Here is a 14,191-nt window from a genome sequence, read left to right on the forward strand (position 1 = left end):
TATGTTCTTAAGTCAGCTGGAATAGTGAACTTACTATGTGGGAGAAACATACTGAACATCTATAATCCTGTTACTCTGTTGTGCATCAATCCTGTTTCACAAGGCTCTCTACACTTTATTTCATCCCCAGTAACAGGGTGACCAACTCTTCACATGATTCCCCAACAGAAAGATTGACTAAATAGCTCCCACTCAACTTCTGAAAACACCACACTTGAACTGCCCACCTGAAAGATTGCACGATCAACCCTCCCCTCCCCATGGCTTCAGTAGCCGCTACAGGGAGATTGCCCAATTCTGCATTGCAGTACTGCCTCCTGCTGAGGTCAATTTTGTTTTGATGTAGCAGGTAGAATTTCAATTTTGCAAGAAGTTGTGAAGAACACTGGAACTCCCCACATTTCAACATCGCATTTGTGTTTGTTGGAAATATTGTTATACTGTTAAAATGGGTGTCACTGGCTAGGCCAGCATTTACTGCCATCCCTCATTGCCCTTGAGAAGTTAGCGGTGAGCTGCCTTCTTGAACCACCACACTCCCTGTGGTGTAGGCACACCCACTGTGCTGCTGGGGAGAGAGTTCCAAGATTTTGACCCAACAACAGTGACGCAATATTTCCAAGTTGGGATGGTGAGTGACTTGGAGGGGCACTTCCAGGTGGTCGTGCAAATACCTTATCAAGTAACTAGCAGCACCTGAAACACAATAAGGTGAAACTTTGTGCTATGATCAAACGATCGTTAAATACAGATCTATCTATGTAGCACTCCTTCAGTAATACACAAGAATGTCAGCCTTGATTTTTGTGTTCAACTTGGACCTACAGTCTTTTGAGACAGAGGCTCAAATGCTACCAACTGACCCACAGTTAACAAGTCCTTGCATACGGTGCTCAAAAATAAAGAATTGTTAATATAAAAGGAGCAATATTTGGTACATCAAACACTGGGGGATGGGGGGGACCCTATAGTTCATTAAACTGCAAAACTCAAAAAGGGTAACATATTAATCTTATTATAAAACAAGCTTCAAAGGTGCATTCCAATTATACTTCATTACATGTAATGTATATCCCTTGAGTTACTAAGTCTCACCATAAAAATAGGAAGCAAACAGTTGTTGTGATAAATGATGTGTTTGTGATGTGAAGGAAATAAGTCTGGCTGCTTAGAGGTACACAAAAGCCTCAGAGTTCACCCTTCAAAGTTTTCAGCTTACAGCACAGCAGTGGCTCTGAAGTTGTCTTGTGGTTTTTATACTTCACATTTTCAGCAGTAACCTCCATAAACTGAAATAATGGAAGGCCAACCCTGCAGATGATGGAATTGGAAAGCCCCCACATTTTGGTGTCAGGCCTAAAGTATGAAAATGAAGGAGTCTGTTAATCAAGGAGCATTTGATGAATAATACAAGTCGTCCCAGTCCAGAAAGAAATTTAATCCCTCACTTTATGTTTTGCTCCCTGGATTAGTGTGTGAAATGATGCTACAGCAATCGCTATAATAAAGGAAAGATATTAAAAAGGAAGGTGTGCAAGAGAGTATAAAAAAATCAATTAACTTTGAAAATGTTTAGCAAAATGTTGGATATTCAATTCACTATTGCTGTACAAATATTGGATCTGAAGTAGGAACATTCTAAATATAGATTTAATTTGGATAATTTGCTAGGTACAAGTTGAGCCTCCAAAAATGGGGGTCATTTTATGCATCAGGTATAAAATATGAGCTGCTGCTAGTGTGGGTGGTCACTAGTTTGATATGTGCAATAAAATAACGCTGGTAAGTTAGTGTGGCATGGTCTATTGCATGAATTAATTGTACAAAGGTACCTTTAGCCACAATCAAAGTATTTTTAAATTAATTGTCGGTGGCATCCAATGCAGAGTTCAGCAAATTCATTCTGAGTAACTGGCCATGGCATCTTCATAACAGATCTGTTTCTGGATCAGATTTTAGTTTTAGAATCATCCCTCCACAACAAATCAACATCTTCTCCATCTACCAAACTGGATACAATAAAGTCCTCACAAAGTTGTGGTTGCGTTCCTGAAAATCATGACTTTAAGTGAAACAATAATTTTAACTGTACACTAATGCATGTGACAATAATAAATCAAATCAAATCAAAGTGATAAAAATAAAATACCCATTATTTACACTTCAGTGATCCAACATCCCCCTTATTCACCAAAAGTTTCATGAAACAAAACCATGCGTAACTGTTATTTTTTGCTCAGCCTGCCAATGTCTCTTTGTGTGTGATATAAATCAAATTCACAGTCCAAGAAAGATCAAACCCAGTTTGCTTTCTTTTTATTGAACTTCTCCTCATTTTCCATAATTTAGTCATGAACCAAAATTTGAGGGCTTTCACTTACCTACCAAATTCCATATCCGCAGGGGTGGCTTACAGTTATTTCAGGCGGTGGAGGTTTCCACTGCAAATCCAAGTCTGTGGCTGCGATGTTTCAACAGAGCAAGTTCAGAACCACAGCTGTGTTGTAAGGTGCAAACTATAAAGGGTAAACAATGAGGTAACTTTAATCAGCCAGTTTTGTGGACGGAAGATGGAAAGAGATTGTATGCTTGGGAGAATTGGAATACGGCAAAGGCCAGACCAAGAAATAAGGAACAAGATAAATGTAAACAACATTAAGGTAATTTTTAACAGCTTTTAAGCATTGTTGGTATATGCTTCAAACTGATATATAATTTAACTTGTAAAAATAATTTTTTCATAATGGTGCCACAAACTACATTTCTTCAAGTACAAATGGAGAATCATGTTTTTCATAAAGTTGAATAATTGGATCACCATAAATTGCTAAATGTAAAATGCAGGTTTCACCTAATAAATAGGTCTAAAAGAAAGCCTTAGTCTTACATGCAGCCGCTGGTAGATATACTATTTCACAGAAAAGAAATATTTTTGCAATTAACCAGGCTTATTTATATAACATTGTATGTAGTCATTGTGTGCTTTCTGTTTGAATTTGTTCTCAGTGTGCCTGCCCTCCCTCTTCATTTATGCAAGAACTATTGGGGTAAATTAGTTTATATCTGACATGAAGTGGCACTACAGCCAAATTAAATCCTAAACTGGCAAAGCTGCTCTGACCAAGGTCATTTTCCTTGTTTCCAAAAATACACTGATACAAATGTAACTCGAGTACTTTATTGAATGTTATATGTAGAGGGTGTATAGTTTCAAGAAAATATTTTAGGTTGATGGAATTAGATCCCATTTTTTTATTGCATATGGAATAATGTTACTGGCAATAAATTATACTTTTTATGTAGCATAAATATTTTCTTGTCTTTGTTTTAGACCCCTAAAAAACTATACTAAATGCGAATTTGTTAAAAAAATTTTTTTTTACATTACACGAACACAGAATAACCAATAATCTGACATTATTTGAGAACTTGTTGATTAATAAGTATATTGGCAAATGTTTGCATGACTTATTAACTACAGAAAACTTAAAGTAAGCCAACGTACTTCTAACTTAATACATAATGCTTTGACACATTGTAATTGTCTACACTTCTTAGTAACAACTGACATGGATATATACATTCCTTTTATTTGTACAAGAATAAAGTGAAATCACAAAGCTTTGGGCATTTAACCTAGTTTCTATTGGACATTTTTTTTAAACTTAAATGTAGTAAGGTAACTTGATGGTAGTACTCTTCATTCTTTAACTCACTCTGCACGTTCCAACAATAAGGTCAACATAACAACCGGGAGATTCCCATCCCTTTGAGGCCTTTTTCAGACAGTGCCAAATGGCTTCCTCCATTTTTCTATATTATATATAGAGCCTCTTTCCACTTATAGCCATCTTCAAGTCTTTTCTCACCTAGACAGCAATATGTAGAAGGAAAAGCAAAGAGACCAACATAGGAACAAATTGGTCGTTCTAATTTACACTATATGAACTGTGGTGGACAGAAAAATCCACGCAGACACAGGGAGAACGTGCAACTTCCACATAGACAGTGACCCAAGCCAGGAATCGAACCCGGGGTCACTGGCGCTGTGAAGCAGCAGTGCTAATCATTGTGCCACCAGAAAAGGTCCAGCTCTCACTTGAAGAAATTCAGCAAATCAGCATCTCCGACACATCAGGAGTCTGCTATTCTTTGGGCAAATAACTTAATTCCTCACATTTAATCTTGATCTGGTCCAGTACATATTTGAATGGTTACACTGGTTCCTCTTGACCTAATTTAACTGTTGTCTTGAACAGAATTACAGAAAAGAGCACAATCTATTTCCTTCACACTAACCACAAACACGTCACACTAATGTCTACAGTTCTTGAAAGTGTAAAATCCAAGCTATTTTACCTTACTTTAATAGTGAAAATACTTCAAGCTGGGAGTTCATCTAGTTATTTGCCTCTGCATAAGACCCAAAGCCTCAATATTACTATAAATCAGCAGCTTAAGTAATACTTAGGTATATTAAATACCTGATAATAACTGCATTTTAATTTGTGAGATGTAAAACCCAAACTAGGTAATCACAGTTGGACATGTCACAAGATAACTTGCAATAAAAGAACGAAACAATATATAGAAAGGAATTTAACACTTTTTGTTTACATCTCTCCCACAAGGAGGGAATAAGGGTCACATTTCCCTCCCTTCTCAGGGATGGGTGCACAACATTGGGCTACTTCTTTGCAGACGAGGTACAATTTTAGTACAGTTATGCAGAAGACTCTGTTACATAGTCAACTATGTCTCAATTACATAATCCACCTCACTGTGTCTATATATGGACCCAGCCAGTGGGTCCATAATTTGTTACACTTCACTGACAGCACAATGCTGGCTTACTTGGAACCTGACATTACCGTCATACCTTCTGGTTTCCCTGTATATGTTCTACCAAGCTAGTTATATCATCCTGTAATTTAAGCATAAGTTTCAGTCCTCATCAGTGATTTCTGCTGACTACGTCTCTCCGATTATCGTCAATAGCTAATTGTAGCTTCTTAGGATTCTCCCTGGAATTTGCAGACATTATGACAGTAAACAGTTAGCCATCTGAATCTGATTATATCTTTAGGATATAGTGCATGTACAGATTCAGGGAAATCTTGAAATCTCACCTATTATTCACTGCTTTGCCACAGGCTATGCTGTGGATGACCCCACAGAGCTGGCAAATGGCAAAATCAATGAATTAGTAAAACATTCCCTTTTTCGTTCTCATATTGCGATGAGGAACACCATAAAAAGTTAAGTCTTGTTTCATGAAATGCCAGAATTTTTAATGGTGATCAGAGTAATAACTATTGCCAGCAATTGATGTGGGCCTTAAAAAACATTTTCTTTGGTGGAACATTGTTAAATATCTAAGTTAGCATTAAATACTAGATATTTTAAATAATTATTTTTTAAAAGTTTGTTCAAGATATTTCAGTTTCTACTTTACGTGTATGCTCCTATCTTAGGTCAAACAAAGCATGCTCTCCTTGAATGACAAAAGAGATAGCGAGTAAGATGAAATACAAAAGATGTGTATGTCACGGGCTGTTGGCAGAATCAGAAACACAGCAAAAATCACTGATGAGGACCAAACCATTGAATTCCTACAGTGCAAGAGGTGGCCATTCGGTTCACTGAGGCCCGCCCTTCCCCATAATCCTGCACATTTATCATGGCAGCCACCTAACCTACATATCTTTGGAACTGAAACATATACTTAAAGAATGATATAAACATATGAAGGAAAACCAGAAAAGCAGGAATGACAGTAAATGCCAGATTCCAAGTAAGCATTGTGTAGTCAATGAAGTGTAACAAGTTCTGAATGCTCTGGGGGTTATCCAATTGATGTATGCATGTTGAATATGCAAGTAAGAAAGCTGCTGAATATAGAAAGTTCAGAGGTGGGGGGGGGGGGAAGTGAAGACAGAAATTAGAGGCCGAGAGAGTCTGAGAAGAGATTGGCAGCTCACATAAAAGTAAATCCAAGTCTTCTATAGGCACATGAATTGTAAAAGGATGGTAAAAAGAAGCTGATTAGGTACCAAAAATTGAAATACCACATTGAGGCAACGGGCATGGCTGAGATTAAAAATTACTACTTTGGATCGGTCTTTACCAAGGAAGATGATGCAGCCAAAGTTATAGTAAAAAAAAAGTTGAGAAACAGGATGGGCTAAAAATTTATAAAGAGGAGGTATTAGGCAGGTTGGCTGTACTAATGTCAGTAAGTCACCAGAACCAGATCAAATGCATCCGAGGACAGTGAGCAAAGTAAGGGTCAAAATTGCAGAGGTACTGGCCATAATCTTACAATTCTTCTTTGATTTAGGGGCAGTGCCTGAAGTATAAAGAGAAGCCCAGCCAATCAGTTTAATCTCAGTAGTGGCAAAGCTTTTGGAAATGATAATCTGAGATAAACTTATCACCTGGACAAATGTGGATTAATTAAGGAAAGTTTGTTAAAGGCAAATCACGTTTAATCAAATTGATCAAGTATTTTGATGATGGTAATGTAGTTGATCTGGTATTCATGGTAAAAGTGCCACATAACAGGTTTGTCAGCAAATTTAAAACCCATGGGATTCAAAGGACCTTGGCAGCAAGGATATAAAGTTGGCTAAGTGACAGGCAACAAAGTAATGGTGAATAGTTGTTTTTCCAACTGAAGGTATACAGTGGGGTTTCTCAGGAATTGTTATTGGGATCACTGCTTTACTTGATCTACATTAGCGATCCTTGACTTGGGTGTGCAGGACATAATTTCAAAATTTGTGAATGACGCAAAATTTGAAAACATTGTAAGTGAAGAGGATAGTGATATACTTCAAAAGGACGATGATGGTAGAATGCGCAGACTCCTGTCAGATTAAATTTAATGCACCAAAATGAAATCTTCTGGAAGGAAAAATAAGCAGCAGCAATACAAAGCTTACATTCTAACGGGAAAACAGGAGCAGAGGGACTTCTGGATACATGTGCACAAACCATTGGAAATAGCAGGGCAGTTTGAGAAGGTGGTTGATAAGGAATCATGATCCTGGGCTTGTAAAATTATAAACAGAGGTGCAGAGTATGAAAACAAAGTGGTTATGGTGAGCCATTCTAAAACACTGATTCAACCTCAATTGGAATATTGTGTCCAATTCTGGACACTGTACTTTAGCAAGGATGTGAAGGCATTAGAAATGATTCAGGAAAGATTAACAAGAATGGACTGGGGATAATTTGTATGTTTGATAAGGGAATTCATTTACACGGGGAGATTGGAAAAGTTGGGGCAGTTCATATTAAAGAAGGGTGGGAGGAGATTTGACAGAGATGTTCAAATTCATCACAGGTCTGGACACAGTAGGAATTGGTCCTACTGATACAGGGTCAAGAACCAGAATATACCAAATTAAAGTGATTGGCAAGATAACCAGAATTGATGTAAGTAAACACTTGATACAGCGAATGGTTGGAATTTAGAATGCACTGCCTGAGCGTACGGTGAGGCAGATAAAATCATGGTTTTCAAAAAGGAATGGGGTAATTATCTGAATAGAAAAAATTGCAGGTATGCTGAGAAAATGTGGATGAAAACTTTACAATTCACACCAGGTGAGATACATTCAAGGATACAGAAGGAAGTGAGCGTGGAAATTGCAGAGGAACTGACCATAATTTTTTGCTCGTCCTTAAGCTCAGGGGTTGCTCCCAGAGGTAAACTTTATGCCTTTGTTCAAAAAATGGGTGTTAAAAAAAAATCCAGCAACAACAGGTCAGTCGGATCAACTTCAGTGGTATGGAACTTCTAGAAACAATAACTCGGGACTAAATTGATCATCGCGTGGACAAATGTGGCTTGATTAAGGAAAGCCAGCATGGGTTTCTTAAGGGAAAAATCAGTTTTAACTAACTTTCTGTAGTCTTTCAAAGAGATAACAGAGAGGGTTACATGAGGGTTACAGAGAGGTGTACATGGTTTCCAAAAGATGTTTGATACAGTGCCACACGACAGATTTGTGAGCAAAGTTATAGCTCATGGAATAAAAGTGACTATAGCAACATGGATGTGGAATCAGCTGAGTGACAGGAAGTGATCAATAGTTAATGAATGCTTTTTGTGCTGGAAGGAGGTTTGGACTTCCCCAGATCACAGTGTTGTGATCTTTGCTCTTCTGGATATATTTTAATGACCTAGAATTGTGTATACAGGGCACAATTTCAAAGTTTGTGGATGATATAAAACTTGGAAGCATTGTGAGCTGTGAGGAGGATAGTGTAGAACTTGAAAGGGACATAGACAAATTGCTGGAATGGGTAATGGTGGAATGGGTAATGGTTCAATGCAGAGAAGTGCAAATTGATGAAGTTTGCAGAAACAATATCCGTTAAAAGGTACGACGCGAAAGGTCAGGGTGGAGAGAACAAGAGCAAGAAAGTTATATTGAATTTGTATAAGATTAGTTTGGCCTCAGCCAGAGTATAACATCCAGATCTGGGCACTCACACTAGGAGGGATGTGAAGGTATTAGAAAAGGTACAGAAAAGATTCACAAGAATAGTTCCAGAGATGAAGAACCTCAGTTATGAAGATAGATTGGAGAACTCAGGGCTATTCTCCTTAGAGAAAAGATCATAGAATCCCACATTGCAGAAGGAGGCCAATCAGCCCATTGAGTCTGCACCAACCACAATCCCACCCAGGCTCCATCCCCATAACTCCATGTGTTTATCCTAGCCTGTCCCCCTTACACTAAGGGGCAATTTAGCATAGCCAATCTACCTAAAGATGGTAAGGAGATTTGATAAGAGGTGCTCAAAGTCTTCAGGGACCTGGACAGAGTAGATGTGAAACTGTTCCCAATCATGAAAGCATCAAGTACAAGAGGGCACATATTTAAAGTAATTAGTAAAAGAAGCAAAAGTGATATGGTGAGAACTCTTCTTACAGAGCAAATGGGAAGTATTTGGAATGCGCTGAGAGTGTGATAGAGGCAGGTTCAATTGAGGATTTCAAAAGGGAATTATACAACTATTGGAAAGGAAAGAATGTGCATGGTTATGGGGAAAATGGGGGGGGGGGGTGCGTTGGGGGAAATGGTATTCGGTGAGTTGCTCATTTGGAGAGCTGGTAAAGACACAATGGCCAAATGGCCTCCTTCTGTGCCGTAGTAATTCTGTGATTTGTAGTACACTTCCATTCATCCAATATTTGCAAAGACCTGTTTTCAACAATCGTACAAACACAATGCAAAGCTTTATGCAATTTTGTACATTTTTAATAATGTATATATGGTTTAGGCATCAAGTAATCATCAGCAGCAACTTTGTAGTCTATGCTATCCGTAGGATCAATGTTGGAAAATGTGGCAATTGCCTCACTGTTAAGTGATTCAATTACCCACCCAGACATACTTGTGCAACAATTGTTTAATTGCTCCCTCCACCACTGGTGGCCGTAACTTCAGCTGCCTAGGTTCCAAACTCTAGAATATCCTCCTATACCTCTCTGTCTCTCTACCTTGCTTTCCTCCTTTGCTATAAATTGGGTTTAATGGAACTATTTTCAGAGTTATGAGCTAAATGTTCTCTTACAGAATTCAATGTCAATTATTCTTAATTATTATTCAAGGACATGTTCATACTATGTCTTCTTTTCTTTAACCTCACATCTGTGATGATTCTATTTTACTCTTCACAGCCTTGGACTGGAGCACAATCATTTGCTTCTTTTTCTAATCAGCCGACTAGACAAATTCTATGCACGTCTATGCATTTTTGAAACCTTGTAGATATTTCTAACTACTAAAGCTAATTATTACTTCTTTTGTTTAGAATTTTTCTTGTTACTCTGTAATATTCTACCTCACCTATGCTATGACTACTGTTATGTTTCTGCATATTTTTTACCTTCATTACTCTAAAAATTTTGAATCTTAAGATTTAGACTAATCTCAGGAGGTGATTCCCTTGTTCCCCATGTCCTGGAGAGCATTTCGATTTGCTTCAACATAAGAGGTAAATTTCTTGGATGTGCCTAGAAAACAAGCACAAAATCCTTTACAGATGATTTCATCAACTGCCTGCATGCTCTGTTGGTAAAGGAACCTCCTTATCTGTTGAAAGCCAGAGAATAACACTACATTAGATCACAGAATCTCCGCAGAAGGCCATTCAGTCCATCCAGACTGCACTGGTTCTCTGTAAGAGCATTTTATCTCGTCCCACTCTCGCCATAAACCTGTAACATCACACATTCATTCATTTCATGTAGCCCTCCATCAATCCTGCCTCCACCACCCTCTGAGAAAATTTGTTTCAGACTCCAAACACCCTCTGGGTGAAAAAAAGTTTTCCTTACATCACTGTTTGCCAATTATTTTGAATCTTGACCCTTAAATTCTTGATTCATTTGAGTGGGAGCAGTTTTTCATATAAAGAGTCTTCCTAACCTTCTTTGCTCCAATCAAAATAGTCCCAATGTCTCCAAACTATCCTCATAGTTACAATTCTCTAACCCTTGAATCATTCTTGTGTATCTCTTTTGTACTCGCTCCAGTGCTTTCACATCCTTCAAGTATGGCGCCCAGAACTAGACACAGTGCTCTAGATGAGGCCCCATTAGTGTCTTCTAAAGTTCAATGTGACCACCTTACTCTTGAACTCAATGCCCCTACTATTAAAGCTGACGATACTGTATGCTTCATTAATTGCTCTCTTAACATGTCCTGCTATCTTCAATGGCTTATGTACATATACAACGGGGTTTCTCTGTTCCTGCAACTCCTTTCAAGTTTGTCCCTTTATTTTTTGCTGTCTCTCCAAAATGAATCACCCCACACTTCTTAAGCAGAACTTCATCTGCCACTTGTCTGTCTAATCCACTCACATGCCTATATCCTTTTGAAGTTCAAGACTACTTTCATTACAGTCGACTATATTTCCAATCTATGCATCATCTGCAAATTTTGAAATCATGCCCTGAAGGCTACAGTTTGGATCATTAATATACATCAGGAAGAACAAGGGTCCCAGCACTGACCCCTGAGGAACTCCACTACAAGCCTTCTTCTAATCTGAAAAACAACCATTTATCCTTACTCTCTGTTTCCTGTCACTTAGCTGATTTCTAATCTAAGTGCCGACTTTCCCTTTTATTTCATGAGCTAGAATTTTGCTCAAGTCTGTTGTGTGGCCCTGTACCAAATATCCTTTGAAAATCTACATGTACATCAATAACATTGCTCTTATCAAACTTCTCAAAAAACTCCTGAAAGTTAGATAAATTTGATTTTTCCATAATGAATCCATGCTGGCTTTCCTTAATTATCCTGCACTTGTGACGACTGATTTTGTCCCAAACAATGGTTACCAGAAGTTCCCTAAAGACTGAAGTCATACTTCAGTAGTTCAAACAGGTGGCTGAGACTACTCCAGGTTCTGAAGCCTGTTTATCTACTTTCTTTAAGTTCACTCTCAGCCTGCCATTAGCAATTGCGGATTTCCAGCCCACATTTCAACCTGCAGTGAAATCGGAACACCAGAACGAAAATTCAGCGATTAAGATAGAAACAGATCAGTTTATTGTCGATACATTAACATTGCTAAAGTTGATCAATTCACAATCATTCTGTGAAGGTTGACAAAAGCCTATGCATTTTGAATTAAATTGTTGCACATACCTTCCACTAGGAATAGTATATGCTATATCCACAGACCAGACAGTTAAAAAGTAGAGAGGAAATAATTTTATAAATACTTACTTTCATACATGTTTATATACTAGATTTTTATTGTGATAGCATCAACATTCTAGTGTTTTTACTGGCCACAACACATTACACGCTGATAACTTTATCATTACAATATTTTAATATAATCATAACTTGCTTAAAAAATCAGGCATAGCAATAATTTATTATATGACAAATAATTACAATACCAGATTCAAGCAGTTCAATCTGCAGCTTCTTAGTTCCCATTTATATTGATGCTGTGTCACTCCATCATATTTACTTCTTTCAAAAGGAAGCACAAAGTGTCTCATTTACAGAATTTTTACAAACACCTTTAAAAAAAATACTCATGGTGGGCAGTAACGTTTGGAATAGAATAATGGTGCTTATGAAGAAAAGTGAATCTCATTTTGAACTTATGGAGGAGGATAGGATGCATTATCATTCTTCCGGTCTCTGTCACCTTATTTAATGCATTCACTGGTGACAAAATTAGTGTATGAGGGACAGCTACTGATTTTCAAGTTGATGTGTACAATTTATAATAGAGAATGGATCTGGGGTTTTTTAAGTTACCATTGGAAATATCAGAAAATTCAGTGAAATTAGTTGGATGCTGAATCCAGTATATTTCCTGAGAGAGTTCTTTTTATCTGAAGAATAATTGGCAGTGACATCTGCACTCAATAATAGGCTCAGTCTAAAAATTACTCCCAAAGACGGCTGCAGTTCCAGTTCATTGACTTATTTTCAGCTGCTAAGAAACCTCAGCAACTGTCCCTTCTTAAACCATTAAATCTAATAATAAAAAACTCTGTCATCAAGGAGCTAATTGGTGATTTATCATGTCTTTACTTGCTTAACAATCATTATATCCTGCATTTTGATAAAATGGAATCATCTTTTATATTCAATAATGCAGAAAAAAATTCTACAGCATTAGAATATTAGTATTGTTTGCACTTTGGATGAACTGAAGTAGAATACAGTTGTTTAAAGCTAAGTAACCCCTACCATTTTGATTAAAAATTCAAATAGAATTCACGCTCATCTGCTACATTGGTAATAAATTTTGGGATTGTTTGCAAGGTAGTAACTTCACTAAGGATTCAGATTATGCTATAAATCTTAAATTCCTCCCCATGAAAACAATATTGCATGCTACAGTATAGCACCAAGACACTGACAGCCCACTTGTAGCGTGTTCAATTGGTAATTCTTCATTCTCAAGTCCAGACTTAGACAATAAGCGCCAGTAAATTATTTGCCTGTGCAGATGATACATAGCCAACAGCAATCCTGCCCACATTTGGACACTTTTTAGTAAAACTTCTTTAATGATGATCAGAAATAGTTGCCAACATTTCCGTTTTTAGTTTTGGAACAAAGCTGATCCTAAGTGTTGCCAACATTACCCTTCAGCCAATGCAGCATATAATGCAGAGGTCAAACCTGGGACATGTCCATCATGCTCCACACCACAATGCACTTTCCATATTTCTCCCTAAAACATTTCATTTTCACCCATGCTCCGGTCATAGCTTTTTTCTGAATTCATCTGAACTGCATTGCTGTTTACATTTGCTTTTCAATGCTGGTTTTTAGTAGCTGATGAAAGACTACATAGAGTATAAAAAGTTACCTACTGGTTGTTTCTCATCCTGGATATTTAATACTCCACAGCAAAGCAGCCTGGCGAAAAAACAAAAAGAACTATCTGCTTTACCTCATGGGAACGCAATGTTGCAGCGGAAGGATTGTCTAACCCACTGTTGTAAATGAGACTTATATGTGCTATTGCATAAAGAATGTAAAAGTTCTAAATAATTAATTGCAGATTAAATTTATAATTGATTTTATCACTAAAACTAAAAACTGCTGAAAATGGCAAAAACTATTATAATGTTGTTTTCAATGTGCAGTCACAGAAATGAGTTCAGAATTTACAAGATTAGTCTGTCCTCCCCGCCTTCCTGAATCACCTGACCAACAGAATTCTGGTTTTGTTGTTTTTGAAAGCATAATTTCTTGCATTCCATCAGTTGCTCAAAATCCCGCCACATTTTAACCTGCTTCATGTTCGGCCCATGGCTCTCCCGGACAGCTTTCTGCTTCTCACGTAGTTTCTATTGGGGAAAAGAAAAAATATTTCAACTTGCTCATAGTGCACAGATGGGCTGCATTTAAAGTATAAGAATGCTCGACAGCTCCTCTCATAAGTTTATGGGATATCCAACACAGGTAAGACCAATAAACTGGAAGGCAACTGAAAACACTAATTAAGTCACATACAGGTGTGATTTAAGAGCAAAACAGTCCTAATTATTTTAACTGGAGTAGAAATGAAAAGAACTTCAGAACACTAGAGAAGAAAGAGTGAAAGAATTTTAACAAATTTAGTAGCGATTTAACAAATTTGGATATCGTCATGCCTTAATTGCATGACGATATCCAACAGG

The 14,191-nt window shown here is 37.5% G+C and overlaps 1 protein-coding gene and 1 long non-coding RNA gene across 2 annotated transcripts in view; one reads left to right on the forward strand and one right to left on the reverse strand.

Moving 5' to 3' along the window:
* The first annotated feature begins 2,404 nt into the window (after positions 1-2,404).
* Positions 2,405-14,191, forward strand: part of LOC145355867 (uncharacterized) — a 44,216-nt gene continuing 32,429 nt past the window's right edge. The window contains exon 1 of the long non-coding RNA XR_013889052.1: positions 2,405-2,660. This is a non-coding gene — a long non-coding RNA (uncharacterized LOC145355867). The remainder of the gene's footprint in view (positions 2,661-14,191) is intronic.
* ift81 (intraflagellar transport 81 homolog) overlaps positions 11,573-14,191 on the reverse strand; it is an 84,430-nt gene continuing 81,811 nt past the window's right edge. Inside the window, exon 19 of the mRNA XM_080208296.1 lies at positions 11,573-13,858. Coding sequence (XP_080064422.1) covers positions 13,676-13,858 — 183 coding nt within the window. The 3' untranslated portion in view covers positions 11,573-13,675. The remainder of the gene's footprint in view (positions 13,859-14,191) is intronic.

Source organism: Carcharhinus amblyrhynchos, chromosome 20 (genome assembly GCF_965287045.1).
Source record: "Carcharhinus amblyrhynchos chromosome 20, sCarAmb.v2.hapA, whole genome shotgun sequence".
Taxonomy (NCBI): Eukaryota; Metazoa; Chordata; class Chondrichthyes; order Carcharhiniformes; family Carcharhinidae; genus Carcharhinus; species Carcharhinus amblyrhynchos.